Raw genomic sequence first — 15,250 nt, 5'->3', positions numbered from 1 at the left:
GACAAGGCAAAATGTGAACTAAGAGGAAGCAGCTGTAGAGGGTATGCCGAGAGACTAGGAGGGGTTGGGGTACAGGGCCCAGGTGGTATGGGGGTGGGTTCCTTGGTGGCAGGAGGGGACCTGCCACGCTCCTGTTCTTGCCTCCCTGTCTGGCCTCCCTTCTGCACCCCTGGTGTGGAGTCCTGTACAGTCTCTACCAAGTTGTCCTTAGAGAACTTTGAGGGGCAGTGCTGTGGAGTGGCTGCAGGCATGTGTTTAGCATCCAGTGAGGAGCATGGGAAGGGGTGGGGCTCTGTGTGTTTAAAACCTGTGGGGTCATCAACCCCATCCATGTGAACTCATTTATACAAGAGACTTAAGGCATGTGGAGGAGGGTGGCATGTGGAGTGGGCCCCATTCTCTCCTTGGTGAGACTCACCTTTGTCCAGAAACAAGCAGGCAGAAGTCATCTGAAGGGCATCAGAGTGGCCTGAGGAACTGAACTGGAGCTGGGAGAGCTGAGTTCCAGTCTTAGCCTCTCTGTCTGAGAACTGAATGAGCCTGAGCAGTTTGCTGAGCCTCTTGCTCCCTCTGAAAATGGTTACAAAAGTCTCCCCCAAGCCCACCTCCCAGGTGGAGCAGACAGAAGGATGCTGTAAGAGCACATTTGTCTTTAATACATGCAGCAGTGTCATTCGCAACCTAGTCCTTGATGGCCAGGTGCCGTGTGACTGCCCCATACCTTACGAGGTCAGCTGGCAGCAGGACGGACTAGAAGGTGCACTGCCCCTGGCCGACAGGCCTCCCTTCCGTTGCCTTGACAGGCTTACCAGGACGATGCTGACTCTGCAGTGATGATCTTGGTCCCAGGCAGCCCTACCTGCTGTGATTCTATAGATCTGTGGCCACAATTGACTTTGGCACCCTTGCACAGAACTCCCAGCCCTCTTTATGTGCTGCCCTTAAGAGAGAGTACGAGGGGAGGCCTCACAACAGGCTCATTGTGAGAAGAGTTAGGGATGTGCCTATCATGAGATTACAGAATCTGGGCAGGCAGGGAGCCCAGAGACCCTGCAGATAGATAAGTGTGGGCACCCAGGACATTTGAGCGGTGGCCTTCACTGCATCCTGGGCAGGCAGCCCTACTCTGCCTTAGCTCAGCTGGGCATTGAGGTCCTGGGCTGTACACTTGGGTGCTGCCCAAGGACTACATATGCTCTTGGACACTTGGCACCTCCTGACCAGGAAAGGGTGGGTTTAAGCAAGGCCATCTGCTGTCCAACAGATGGGGGTTCTGATTTGCTTGGGTCCAGAGGGCTGTGATTGTCAGAGCAGGAACAAGACCCCAGAAGCTTTGCTGTGGGGGAAGTAGCTCTGATGGCTGAAGGGACCAAGCAGCTCATGATCTTATTCCTTTGTTCCTTCACTCATCTGGAGCCCACGGGCCACAGCCCTCCTCCTTGAAGCCCACTCCCCAGCCTTCTCCCAAGAGGCCCTGTGGACCCTGAGTGCTCTCCTCTTCCTCTGTTTGCCAGGCCATCTGTGCCTCTGTAAATCTTTGTCCAGAGCCTTGGCAAGCTCCTGGTGTGGCAGGAGCCACTGATCAACACTGACCAGCTGTATTTGGGTGATTACTGGCGGGGAGGGGTCTGTCATCTTGGCCTAGAACTCTAAAGAGAGAAAGCAGGTTATTTTTAATTACTGCATCTACTGCCCTTTGTATTGTTCTTGTTGTGTGGGCGACTTCCTCCTATTGTCCCTGCCCAGTTCCTCAACTGCCTGAGTGTTTCCCAAATGTTCTTCTGGATGCACCATTTACCCTTTTGTGTTTTCAGCAACTGCCTACCCTTTACGTGCACGCTCTATTTCTGCTGTTAAAATCATTCCTGTGAAGACAGTGAGAAACGCCTCAGGCCTAGTTCTCCCTCCAGGTATCTCCTTGGGTCGGTTGATTTTCTTTAATTGTGAGCGGATCATGGCATGGTTTTCCTTTCTTCTTTTCTTCTAACACACGCTTTGAGCTGAATCCTTGCATGTTTAGGAGGCATTCCGTTTCACTTCCTCAGCTTGTTTCCTTTTTTCTTCTGTGTGTGTACGTGAATGTCTGTGTGTGTTTTTCTGGGAGCCAGTGAGTGTGGGGAAGAACTTAGGACAGAGGCCTTGCCCCTCTTTCCTTTAGGAGGAGGGTCAGTCGAGAGCCTCAGCTTTCACTTTGGGATGGGGCTGAGGTGCATGGACATCCTAGGCTCTCCCTAGAGGTTTCCAACTCCAAGTACTTTAGCAGAAACTGCAGTCTCCTTGAGAATTAACCCGGTCTCACAGAGAACCTCTGAACTGGGCTGAATTTGAAGCAGCTGCCTTAGGTGTCAAACCTAGACTTGCCTCTGTGATGCTCACTGGGCCATCCCAGAGCATCCCCTGTGCCTTCCCCGATTTCCTGCAGTCGCTTCCTGCCTCTCCCCTCCAGGGGTTGGGGAAGTTACAGCTCAGATGTCAGTTTTGTACAAAGTGGGACATATGAGGCCTATGTAGTACTTTATCCAAAGGCGCTTTCAGAAGTAACTGGGCTGTGTGTTTAGGAACCTATGGATGGGCTGCACCCGTCAGTTGCCCTTCATCCTTTTGAAGTGACCAGGAACCAGTTTTCCCACTAGTTTGGTGACATCAGTCACTTAGCCTTTTGATAGAGTTGGATAGGTCAGATGCTCTCCAAGGCTGATGCTTGCCTCACCACACGTTGTGGGTTTTATGCATTGCGTTCAATACAAGAGGTGCTGACAAGGCAGGTCTGTTCTCTTCTCTAATGCTAATGATCATTCTCCCTGAGTTGTTGGAAGGGGGCTGCCGACATGGAAAGCAAGGAGAGAAGAGGCTTTGCTTCTTCCTGCCCTTGGACGGGAATGGGGGTGAGTTGGACGTCTGAACTCACATACCCAAACACACACCTTGAATGTCAACCTGTAATCCTAATTGTGACAATTTTGGGTCAGGGATCTAGGCTGTGAGCAGTCAGAAAACAAAACAAAACTGTGGTGTTCTGCATAGCTCAGCTGCGCATAAAGAAACACTGGAGTGTGTGCCTCCCGGAACTGTGTGGTGTGCCCTGGTTCCCTGCCTGCCTGTGAGTGATTTTCTGCAGGATGGCATTCAGACCTTTTGAAGCGTATTTTGAAATCTTTCTCAAGGAAACTTTCAAAGTTGACCCAGGCCTGTTATTAGGTCCTAGTGAAACTGTAGGAGATGCCAGGATCCTGGGAAGACAGCTGAGGCTCAGTGGACACTGCTCATTGAAGGATTTAGCCTTTTGGGTCATTTTTGTTGCTGTGAGTTTTCTTTGTTACATTTGGAAAGTGAGGCTGTTACTCATGAGCTTTCTCGCCAGGCAGCTTATCCTTCTGTCTCAGCAATTTGGGAGTCTTGACTTGCTGATCCAAGGAGATTTGCTTTTCCTTTTCCCATTGGAAAACTGCAAGGAGTAGTTGTTCTCCATAGAACACCACCCCTGCCCCCACTTCCCTACATCACCAACCTGGTTTTCAATGAGAAGGATGGTCTGGAAGCTTGAGACATCTTTCATAAACTTTCTTGAACTGTGCCTTACTAACTGGTCAGAAGTCTGCTCACCAACCCAAATGTCATTTAATCAAAGGCATAAACCTGCTTTTATTTTGAAATGTTTTCAGCTGATATTGTAACTCATCCATTTACTCTGAACTCACCATTGCCGACATGTTCCCCTAACTTCATGATGCACAGTAAACCTCTGAAAACTTGCCCCTCTCCACCACTCACAGATTAATATCCATTGGCCACAAGTGTTTGAAGACTTTGCGTGGCTGTAACCAGGTTCATCTCATTGCCTAGCTGTAACAATTTGCTAACCAACTGTCCTTTAATCTTTCAGGAATCTTGGATTCAGTTTTCTCTTTTGGACCTTTTCTTTTCAGACATGGATCCTACGAAAATCTGCACTGGAAAGGGAGCAGTGACTCTCCGGGCCTCGTCTTCCTATAGGGAAACACCAAGCAGTAGCCCTGTGAGTCCTCAGGAAACCCCGCAACACGAAAGCAAACCAGGTGCGCTGAGGCTGGGGGAGATGTTCAAAGCCACATGGGAAGGGCGGGCAGATGCTCTGGTGTTTTTGCTCGGGAGGGTGTGAGTTCATCAGATGCCTCCTGGTTCTCTCAGGGTTCCCTGGGATAGTCAGCTCCTTTTGATGGATAGTGGTCAAAACCCCTAACTAACAGTCACGTGCTGCAGATGAAGGCACAGAAATGACTACCACTTTATGGTAGCTTTGACTGAGCAGGTCATCCTGTGGCAAGAGCCAGTGCTCTGCAGACGGAAATGACTTAGGGCATGGGGGGTAAACGGTGAAATGGGCTAGAGGTTGGGCTTCTCAGAGCTCATCCCTGAATCCTAGAGGTTCGCTGTGGCCTGTCCAGGCAGGGCTGGGCTGGAGCTGTGGCTAGGGGAGACTGAGAAGTGTAGATGACCTTGCTTGTTCCTGGGAAAGCAGAGGTGGGCAGGGCTCAGGCCTGGGATGGCCACCAGCCAGCTGCGGGAGCAGGATCAGGAGAAGTAGTTTCAAGGCCCAGTGTAAACTAGGAGCAAAGGGAGATTGAAGAAACCACATGAAGCCCATCTCCCCACCTTAATTCATCACTTGAGAAACCTGAGGTATTCAGGTTTAGAACTGGGACTTCAGGGCCAGGCTCAGTGGTTCATGCCTGTAATCCCAGCACTTTTGGAGGCCGAGGCTGGCAGATTGTCTGAACTCAGGGGTTCAAGACCAGCCTGGCCAACATGGTGAAACCCCATCTCTAGTAAAAATACAAAAATTAGCTGAGTGTGGTGGCGTGTGTCTGTATTTCCAGCTACTTGGGAGGCTGAGGCAGAAGAATCGCTTGAACCCAGGAGGTGGAGGTTGCAGTGAGCCGAGATTGCGCCATTGCACTCCAGCCTGGTAACAGAGACTCCATCTCAAAAAAAAAAGAAAAAAAAAAAAGAAAAAAGAACTGGGATTCTAATAGATCTCTGTGTACACCCTGCCAACCCTAATGAACTGTAGAATGGGGTTGGTAACTGCATCTGCCTCGTAGGATCATTTTGAGAAAGAAGTGTATGAAGCACTGTGTATATGCCTGGTGGTATGGACTAGATCAGGTGTCCCCAAACTTTTTACACAGGGGGCCAGTTCACTGTCCCTCAGACCATTGGAGGGACGCCTCATACTGTGCTCCTCTCACTGACCACCAATGAAAGAGGTGCCCCTTCCTGAAGTGCGGCATGGGGGGCCAGATAAATGGCCTCAGGGGGCCACATGCGGCCCGCAGGCAATAGTTTGGGGACATCTGGACTAGACTGTTAGATGTTACCTGCTATTTGATTATGGTCCGATTATTTTGGCTTCGCCAGAGATGACTTTCCATGGTCCAGGTATTCTGGGAGTTGACAAATGCTGACTTTGAGATCAGGCACAGTTAGTTTAGGGTGAGACAACGCCTCTCCCCTCTGTAGGGCAGTGGCTTTCACACTTCAGCTGCATCAGAATCACTTGGAGTAAAAAGATAGGTTGCTGGGCCCCAGTCCAGAGTTTTCAAATGTAGGATTCCCACTTGCAGGTCTGAGGTAGGGTCTGAAGTTTTGCATATCTGATAAGTTCTTAGGTTGTGCTGATGTTGCTAGTATAAGGACCGTATCTGAGAGCTGCTGCTGTAGGGGGTGGGAGCTTACTTTCTTGAAGGAAATGGAGGGAGCAGTTGAATGGAGGGAAGGACCACTCCCTTGGGACAGTAGGGTGCGCAGACCCCTCTAGTGCAGCGGGAGTGGTGTGTTGTGATAAGATAGACATGATATGTAGGATGGAAATGGCCAGACCTAGCATCCTGGAAACTGACTTTCTTCCTGCCCAGCCACCCATAACAGGTGTTGGGACACATACTGCGGGATGAGGCCAGGCTAGGGTTTGAGTACAAACCCCTTTCTAGTGATGTTGGTCCCTGTGAGGGCTTCTTCATCCGTAGGCTGAGGGAGGCTCGAGCAGCCCACAACCTTAAAAGTGGACAGAGTAGCTTCTTGGTCCTGTATTCCTGAGCCCAGCCCTGACTTCTGACTTGCTGCAATTTGCTTTTCTGCTCTCAGAAAGGTAGGGGTGAGGAGAGAAGGCAAAGTTGTTTTATACCAGGGCTAACTTCATCCAGCCTCTCCAAGCCTAACTAGGAAGACCCAGCTCCCAAGCTAGAGAGCGTCTGGAGAAAAGGAGAGAGTCCCTAAGGGATGATGCAAAGAGAAAGGCCTTATGTGCAGTCCCTTGGCGCGAATGACCTTACAAACCGCATGTCCTAGCCTCTGATTGCAAATGGAGAGGGAGCCTGGAGCTCCCTCTAGTGGTTACAGTGTGGCATTGACATAGAACACATAGGTCCACCAAGTACACGCCTGTACCAGTGCTTCCCAGTACCATGTGGATTTAAAAAAATTTTTTTTATTTTTTGACACGATCTCACTCTGTTGCCCAGGCTGGGGTACAGTGATGCAATCATGGCTCGCTGCAGCTTTGACCTCCTGGGCTCAATCTGTTCTCCCACCTCAGCCTCCCAAGTACTGAGGTGCATGCCACCACACTTAGCTAGTTTTTGTATTTTTTTGTAGAGACAGAGTTTTGCCATGTTCCCCAGGCTGTTCTTGAACTCACAGGCTCAAGTGATTCACCTGTCTCGGCCTTGCAAAGTGCTGGGATTACAGGTGTGAACCACCATGCCCTGCCCTGTGTATGGATTTGAGGCACTGTTGGAAACACTGTCTTATCCCAAAATATGTTTGTGTCTTACAAATTTCTACCAACTAATTAGGTGAAAAGAAACTTCACCAAATCTGTTTCACCAAACCATAACCACATTATTTTAAAATGCAAATACTATACTCGGAAGAATTAAGGGATAGCTATTAGTCATTCACACCTTACAGTAAGTTCATCTTTGTGAATCGAGATCATCAAATCCAAATGAGCTTACATTCATTCAGCATTATCTGTGTGCCAGGTGCTAAGCAAGTTACTTGGGATTGTGATGAGAAAGGAGGAAAATAGAGCAATTCTAGGTGCATTAGGTGAGGGCAAAAGGCAGTATGTTATTGCAGCATGAGTCAGGTGTGGACTTGCAGTCAGCCACCTTGCTTTTCGGCTGTGGGTAAGTCCTAGTGACTTTGAGCTCATATCAAGTATGAGGGTCTTGGGTCAGATGCTTTCCAAGCCTTTCTAGGTCCAGAATGCTCTTGACCTTAGGAAGTTTGGAAATTAGCCTGACACACATGGAATCCCTTTGACTGGGGATAAATTTAAGACGGTACAGGAGGGCAGTTTGGATGAAAAGGAACAAGCTGGATTTGAGAAGAGGAAACAGAAAAAAACCCACATGCTCATTAAGGGTACAAAGCAGGCTAGAATGAGTTAACGCTGGGGAGTGGGCTTAAAAGAGGATGTGAGTGCGCTGGGCATGGTGGCTCATGCCTATAATCCCAGCACTTTGGGAGGCTGAGGTGGGCGGATCACTTGAGGCCAGAGTTTCTACACCAGCCTGGCCAACATGATGAAACCATGTCTCTACTAAAAATACAAAAATCAGCGAAGCATGGTGATGCACACCTGTAATCACAGCTACTCGGGAGGCTGAGGCAGGAGAATCGCTTGAAGTAAGATCATGCCACTGCACTCCAGCCTGGAAGACAGAGCAAGATGCTATTTCAAAAAGAAAAACAAGAAGTGAGGATGTGAGTGTAGACAGTTGAGGAATGGGAATCTTGTCCCCTTACCATGCTACCCATTGGCTAGCATCCTGCTGGCTTTTGACTCTGGCAGTGTCCATGTGAACCTCCAGATGACAACTTGCTGGCCCATACCATAGTCTATTGTCCTATCCTGGGGCCTGGGAGCTCCTGGGCCTTCCCTGGTTTCATAAAAACAGTTTTCAGCAGTATTTGCAGACAGCCATGCCTAGTCTGGACGGGGAGCCCAAGGGTGAGGCAGTGGATGGCTCTTGCCAAGGATTGCTTCCTACTCTCAATGCCTTTGTGGACAGCTAATGTTAGATGGCATCTGGCTCCCTCCCTTCTCTCTAGGGACAGCCTTTGTCCCCTAGCTGCTCTGTCTGCTTTCTCTCTGACTTGCTCCTCATTTGCCACCTTCTTCAATGCCTATAGGTGACCAGGTTGCTGACTGTTTGCCTAGACTGGAAGCTCCAGTCCCTACATGGCTCCCTGATGTCTGCATTTCAGAGGTGCCCCTATTTATAGTTCTTGTGTATCACATAGTTCTCTATTGAGGCTGAGCTCTGCCATTTACTGTCTTTATGACATGGACAAATTACTTTACAGGGCTTCAGTTGCCTTATCTGTAAATTGGAGGTGACTGTAATAGAGTTTGTTGAGATTAAATGAGCTTGCCCTTTCCTTCCTTCCTTCCTTCCTTCCTTCCTTCCTTCCTTCTCTCTTTCTTTCTCTCTTTCTTTTCTTTGACAGAGTCTCACTCTGTCACCCAGGCTGGAGGGCAGTGGTGTGATCTTGGCTCTCAGCAACCTCTGCCTTCCAGGTTGAAGCAATTCTCCTGCCTCAGCCTCCCAAGTAGCTGGGACTGGGACTACAGGTGCCTGCCACCATGTCCAGCTAATTTTTTTTTTTCTTTTGTATTTTTAGTAGGGACAGAATTTCACTGTGTTGGTCAGGTTGGTCTCGAACTCTTGACCTCATGACCTCATAATCCACCTGCCTCTGCCTCCCAAAGTGCTGGGATTACAGGTGTGAGCTATAATTCTAGCACTTTGGGTGGTTAAATGAGCTCTTTCGTGCCAAGCATTTAGCACAGGCCCAAAGTAAGTGCCCTTTAAGGATAACCATTCCAGTTCCTGCAGGTCAAGAGGCTTGTTAAATATAATTTCAGTTTGAAGCCATGAGGGCCTGATCCTAGCATGGTGGCAAAGGGAATGAAGAGAAGAGGCTGAGGGTAAAAGTGTCTTTTGGAGAATGAAATGACCGGGGCTCCTCGTGGTGTATTTAAGGACCACAGAGAGGCAAGACTCCAGGAGATGTCTTCCCTTGTTGGCTAGAAGAGTAATTGTGGCACTCATGGAGATGAGGGGGATTTGTGAAGAGTGATGAAAAGAATGTTGAATTCCATTTTTTGACATGTTGAGTTTCTTGTCAAGGGAAGGACTTCTAGGAGAATGTTTCTAATGGGAATTTGGAAATTTGGAGTCCAGTGCATGGATTTGGAAGCCATCTGCATCCAAATGAACTTTCACAGAATGGAGACATTCTCGGGGGTGGAGTGACAGATAGAGCCCTTGAAACTGCGCAGTTAACACTCATTCTCCAGACTCCTCCATTCAAGTGGTAGCTTAACTCAAGATCCCTGACCACAGCTTCCTGATCAGCTGCCTCATCTCTGATTGTGGACCTTGGTTTTTGGATCAGAACAATCTGAAAGGAATGGGAGTAATCTTAGTACTGACTTCCTTCCCCTCCAAGAAGCCTCATCACCTTATCCCTGCCTGCTCACCTCATTGCCACACCAGGTCTGAGCATTGGCCATGTTGGTTCAAGAGTGACTTGGTCATGTCCCAGGTCAGGATATTTTCACTCCAGACAGGGAGTCTGAGCTGGTGGTGGGTGTGATACGAAGCTTCTTGTCTGGTATAATCTGAAGATCTTGTGGCTTGATACATCAATTCCTGTGTTCTGACTCAGATGCCAAGGTCACTTAAGCCCTTATATTTTGTTAATTCTGTACCAGTCGGCTCCAGTCCTTATTGCCTGATTCTTGAGTGCAAAGTTAGCTTTGGACGTAAAGATTCTTAGACCTGCAGTCAAATTATTTCCTCTGGTTTGACTCTCACATTTGTTCTCGAAAAATGGCAGTAGCAAAAAGGTACCATAAGAAGGTTAACATTGAAGCAGTTAAAGGTACCCCATACTTTCATTAAATGAGAGTCTTTTTGATGAGTACATGTGTGAGAATTAGGGTCAGCTAAGTTGGAGGGAAGAGTCCTCACAAGAGTTCACCCTTCCTTCTGACACTAAGTGCAAGTTCAGGGGATTCCCAAATCCACTCTCAGGTTTGGTAAAATGCTAGAGGAACTCACGTAACTTACTGAAAGCTACACTCAGCGTTATGGTTTATTACAGGGAAAGGATACAGAGAAGATGTACACAGGTTGGAGTCTGGGCGAGGTACCAAATGCGGAGTTTCTGTCGCCCTCTCTGCATGGAGGCAGGACATGTTATTTCCCAGCAGTGATGTGTGACAGTGTTCTCAGAGCATTGTCAACCAGGAAATGTGCCCAAACCTTTGTGTTCAGGGTTTTTACTGTGGCTCCGTTACATATGCATCTCAGTCTCCAGGCCAACTTCCTAATCCGTTCAGGTCCTGCTGGCCCAAAGCCCCCATCCCAAGTCACATAGCTGGTGGACTCAAAGCCCCAGATAAACAAAGTCACTCCTATCAGGCATGACTTTCGAAGAGCCCAGGGATTACATCCCAGAACCTGAGGGCAAAGGCCAGACCTCTTGTTGGATAAAGTTAAATTCTCTACAGCATGAATACAAAATAAACACAAATAAGATTTGGAACACCCTTAGACTTACTATAACACCTCTCATCTACCTCTTGAATACTCTCATGAGAACACATCAAGATAACTCAATGAAAATTATCCTAAGATCCCAAGAAGAACTGATCAGCAAAAGACTTTAGAATAGGTCAAAATGAAATGAGCATAGATTGAGATAAAATAAAATATCAGGAGGCTACAGCCACAGGCCAGAAAAGATTGCAAATAAAAAACAGCTGGAGGAAAAGATAAGGCCAAGTAAATTATGCTTCTTGCGGAAATGGTAGGTCTCTCAGGACTGCAAAAGCTCTCTAGGATCCAACTTTCCAAGGCATTCTCCCAACCTTGGGAGCTCTAAGGTAACATTTATTGAAAGAAGCATTTTGACAGTCTATTCAATCAGGAGTTAATAATGGATGATTATGTGTGCAAAATTTCATACTGCTGCATGCAGGCACAAATGGCCCCAGGCTGCTACCAACCTTCCAGGTTCAGAAGATGAGGTAATAGATGAAGGATGATAAGATGTCAGAAATACAGCTGTCCTTTAACAAAAAAGAGAGGATCATTTAAGAGGTCCTGGGAACTGCCTTTTTAGGGTAGGGTAAGGAGAATAGTTTTAAAAACTTGGAATGAGATCTATCTATCCTTAAGGATCTTGTGTTCTTAAAGCTATTTATCACATGGCAGAGATCAACAATGCTCATTTTTGTCTATGGGTTTTTTCCCCTTATGCTTTGAATTCTGATTTTGCAAAGCACATGCTTTATGCCAGATACTTTCATTTAGTCCTTATGATTCAAAGAGGTAGACATTAACTCCATTTCACAGGTGCGGCCAGGTCACTTGCTGCAGTAGGTACAGTTAGCAAGATAGAGACTCAGGGCTGAAACTAGGCAATCTGATGTCACAATGATGGTCCCTTCATGATACCTGGAGGTTTGGAAGAACAGTTCACATCTCAGCTTTCCATTACATCGCTGTTTGCTAGTGTCACTTGAATAGAACCAACCCAACTGAGAACCAGAAAGTGGGCAAAATAATGTGTTCCCAATTCCATGTACAAAGTTTACATCCTTCATTAGATAGCCCTGCACTCAGAACCTGTTGATGTTTCATATATGCACAAATCTAATAAATTTGATAGACTTATTTGACAAAGGTAGACTAGAAATAGCAACTTAGAAGGTGGAACAGAAGTCACAGCTGTGAGGAAGGACAGTGGACCATTTGTTAGAGCATGTCACCTGGTGTTTAATGGCCTGCCAGGTGTGAGGGGAGCTCTGGGCCAGGGATCTGGTTGGATGCAACAGGGAGTGTGGTGTACTCGGAGGCACTTTCATGTACTTGATCTTTTATTCTTAAAGATTCTCCAGTTCTTCAATTGGAGAGAATCAGAGAATCATACTCCCTGTGAGGAGTACGGGGTAAGGATTATATTTTATAAATGAGAAAGTGAAATTTAACATCACTCAGAATCTTTATCCTGCCTTGCTTTTTCTTTTTACCTCCCATCAACTCTCTGAAGCATAGCATCCATTTCATGGCTGACAGTGAGGCTGGTGGCTGGCGGGGGTGATATGTTTGGATTCTGGAGACTTGGGCTGACTGCATTGTCACTTCCTGGCTGTGTGACTTTGGGCAAGTCAGGTGGCCTATCTGTTTCCACATCCATGAAGGACAGTGATTACCTACTTCACAGAGTTGTTGTGTACACTGAACTCAAACTACAAGGGTGTAGCAGTGACTCACAGTGGCACTTAGAGAAATGTTGAGTAAATGTCTGTAAATCTCAACTTGGCATCTGGAAAGCCCACGTCCAGCCCTGGAGGAACCCACACTGAACTGGAGGCTTCGGCAATGAGACTGCAGTATTAGTCCCTCTTTCTCTACATGGTGAGGCAAGAGGAGGCAGCCGGGGAGAATGGGTTAAGGCTTGGCCAGGTTAGGGATTGGCAAACCGAGGCTGTGAGTGAAATCTGGCCTGTGCCTTTTTTTGTACAGCCCTCGTGCTAAGAATGGCTTTTACATTTTTTAATGGTTTAAAGAAAAATCAAAAGAAGAATGGTATTGTATGCCACATGAAAATTATATGAAATTCAGATTTTAGTGTCTATAAATAAAGGTTTATTGGAACACATCCATGCTCATTCATTTACATATCATCTGTGGCTGCCTTTGTCCTACAAAAGCAGAGCTGAGTACTTGCATCTGAGACCATATGGCTCATAAAACCTAAAATATTTACTATCTGGCCCTCTATAGAAAAAGTCTGTGGACCCCTAGGTTAGATCAAGGATAGAGAGTAGAGACAAGAGATGATACAGAAGATGATGATAAATAGCAAATATTTACTGAGCTTTGCCAGGCAGGCCTTTCACATGCATATATGTTCTTATTAACAACACTTATAAAACAGGCATATCATTATCTCCATTTTTCAGATGGGCAAACTGAGGCTTATAACTTGCCCAGGGTCATAGAACCCTTAGGTGGTAGACCCAGGATTTGAATTGAGGCTGAGCTGCCGTCCCGGTTGGGCTGGTAACCACTGCACTCTGCTGCCTCATATGTGGATCAAACTAGGAGAGGTTTAGTATCTCTGAAATGCATCAAATAGTGGCTGGGAAGGCTGAAGGGAGACAAGGATGCTTTATAATGTGATGAATACTCAGGAAGGGTGATTAGATTTTGAAATGTTTATGTGGCTCATTTAATGGAAAGAAGAAAAGCAGACAGGAAGAAAAAGTCTTTATCACAGCAGATACCTCTTGGCTTAAGTCATGTTCTGCCCCTTAGTCCAGCACCAACATCCCTGGAAAATGTGTTAACCACTTCTGTCTCTCCTGGGCCTGTTAGTTGGGAGCGGTCATTCTGAGCCCACAGCAGGCACCAGGAAGGGGAATGAGAGTCAGTGAGTAGGGACTAGCCAGTAGAGAATTCTGTTGCCTTTTTGTCTGTAAAACAAGAATGTCAAGTAACAATTGTTTCTTCATCCCTGTGAATGTGAGCCTTGTGTTTTCAAAGGTCAGTGCCTGTGAGCACATCATGGTTTCGAGTGGGTTCCTATGGTAATCAGGCCATCGTGACTGAGGGCATTTTGTGTCAGACAACGGGGTGCTGGGTTTTCATCCTTCTATGCAGTTCATGCTTGTTTCCTGCAAATGTAACCATTTCTGTTTTTCCCCTTTTCTTGCTTTTATCCTTTCTGTACCACATGTAGGGCTGGAGCCAGAGCCTTCGTCAGCAGGTATGGTTTCTCTTGCGTTTTCACTGTCCTGGCTTTCTACCAAGGACCCCTGAGTTAGAGGGGAACCAGGGAGTTATTCCCTGTGAGTGAGAGGTTTTTTCCTTCCTGTTTCTCAGATGAGTGGAGGCCTTCTTCCAATGCTGATGCCAATGGAAATGCCCAGCCCTCTTCACTCGCTGCCAAGGGCTACAGAAGTGTGCATCCCAACCTACCTTCCGACAAGTCCCAGGTAGGCATGTGCCCAAGGGGAGGGTCGGGACTGGTGGAGTGGTACCTGTTCTTGAGTCTCTTAGGCCGGTGACTTCCTGCTTTCCCAACTGGATAATGGAATAGGTTTCAAGCTTTTGGACAACTCCGGATAAGCTCTGCAAGGGCCAAGCTAGGGGGAAGTTGAGGTCAAGGGGAGCAGAGGCATGGAATGAGGCTGGTCTGTACCAGGGTGTTGGAAATAGGCCCCGAGGCTTTCTAGGTTTGTTATGTATGTAGAAGTGTTATGAAAGAGGGAATTCATTTAGCCTTGGATACATAGGAAAAAGGTTTGAGATGTCTAAAAAAATTTTATTATTTAGAGTGTAATATTCAAGAGAAGAATATATCTTGTTTGTTTCAGTTTTTTTCTGGAGATGGGGCTGTAAGAACTCCAGCAGCAGTATCCTTAGATTCAGATCAGGTAGCTGTGGCCAGGCCCTAAGTCCAGCAGCTCAGGAACAGGCAAAATGTCAGTGAAGCCCAGCTCTATCCTACAAAAGAAAATCTCCCACAGCTGTACAAATTGGAGTAAGGATACCTTTGCTTAAGTCTTTCCCCCTTAGGTGGCTTTCCTGATCTTTCTTCCTTCCCTCTTCTGTTGTTACTTTGTCATTTTGATGAAGGGAATAGACCATGTTTTAATTTAGGTGATCTGTGATGAACGTTTTTACATACAGGAGCCACATCTGTGGGATGGACTACTACTCTTTTCTCTCCCCTCCTTACCCCTCCCCTCCCCTCCATCCCTTCCTCCCTCCCTCCCTCTCCCCCACCTTTCTTTCTCTTTCTGCCTCTCTCTTTTTTTAAGACAGGGTCTCTATCTGTTGCCCAGGCCAAAGTGCAATGGTGTCCTAATAGCTCACCGAGGCCTCCAATAGCTGGCCTCAAACGATTCTCCTACATTGGCTTCCCAAAGTGTTGGGATTATAGGTGTAGGACACCACATCTAGCCTAGTCCTTTCTCTTAAAGGAAGCTGTGCTGCTCAAGAACAATTGCAGAAATGTGTTCCTTGTGTGGTCTATTTCCCTGTGCCTTCCTTCTGTGAAGGTGTCTGCAGAACTCACAAGAAGTCTAGAAATTCTGCAGGTTTTTCTTAGTTTCCACGCCACTTCTCCAATGATCCTCTGGTTCCTGCTTCTGAGGATGTAAAATTGCACTTGCTGCTGA

General features: G+C 47.1%; 1 protein-coding gene across 50 annotated transcripts in view; it reads left to right on the top strand.

The window, feature by feature from the left end:
* SORBS1 (sorbin and SH3 domain containing 1) overlaps positions 1 to 15,250 on the top strand; it is a 254,213-nt gene that overhangs the window by 127,053 nt on the left and 111,910 nt on the right. For 24 of the 50 annotated variants that reach the window (XM_074382623.1, XM_074382621.1, XM_074382622.1 and 21 more), the window contains 4 exons: positions 1,815 to 1,910; positions 3,927 to 4,055; positions 13,807 to 13,833; positions 13,950 to 14,062. In XM_074382623.1, the coding sequence (XP_074238724.1) occupies positions 1,815 to 1,910; positions 3,927 to 4,055; positions 13,807 to 13,833; positions 13,950 to 14,062 (365 nt within the window). The remainder of the gene's footprint in view (positions 1 to 1,814; positions 1,911 to 3,926; positions 4,056 to 13,806; positions 13,834 to 13,949; positions 14,063 to 15,250) is intronic. The other 26 variants (XM_074382630.1, XM_074382638.1, XM_074382634.1 and 23 more) reach the window with 3 other exon arrangements.

Source organism: Saimiri boliviensis, chromosome 12 (genome assembly GCF_048565385.1).
Source record: "Saimiri boliviensis isolate mSaiBol1 chromosome 12, mSaiBol1.pri, whole genome shotgun sequence".
Classification (NCBI taxonomy): domain Eukaryota; kingdom Metazoa; phylum Chordata; class Mammalia; order Primates; family Cebidae; genus Saimiri; species Saimiri boliviensis.
The sequence above is the reverse complement of the archived record's forward strand: the minus strand, read 5'-3'. Positions and strand labels throughout refer to the sequence as shown.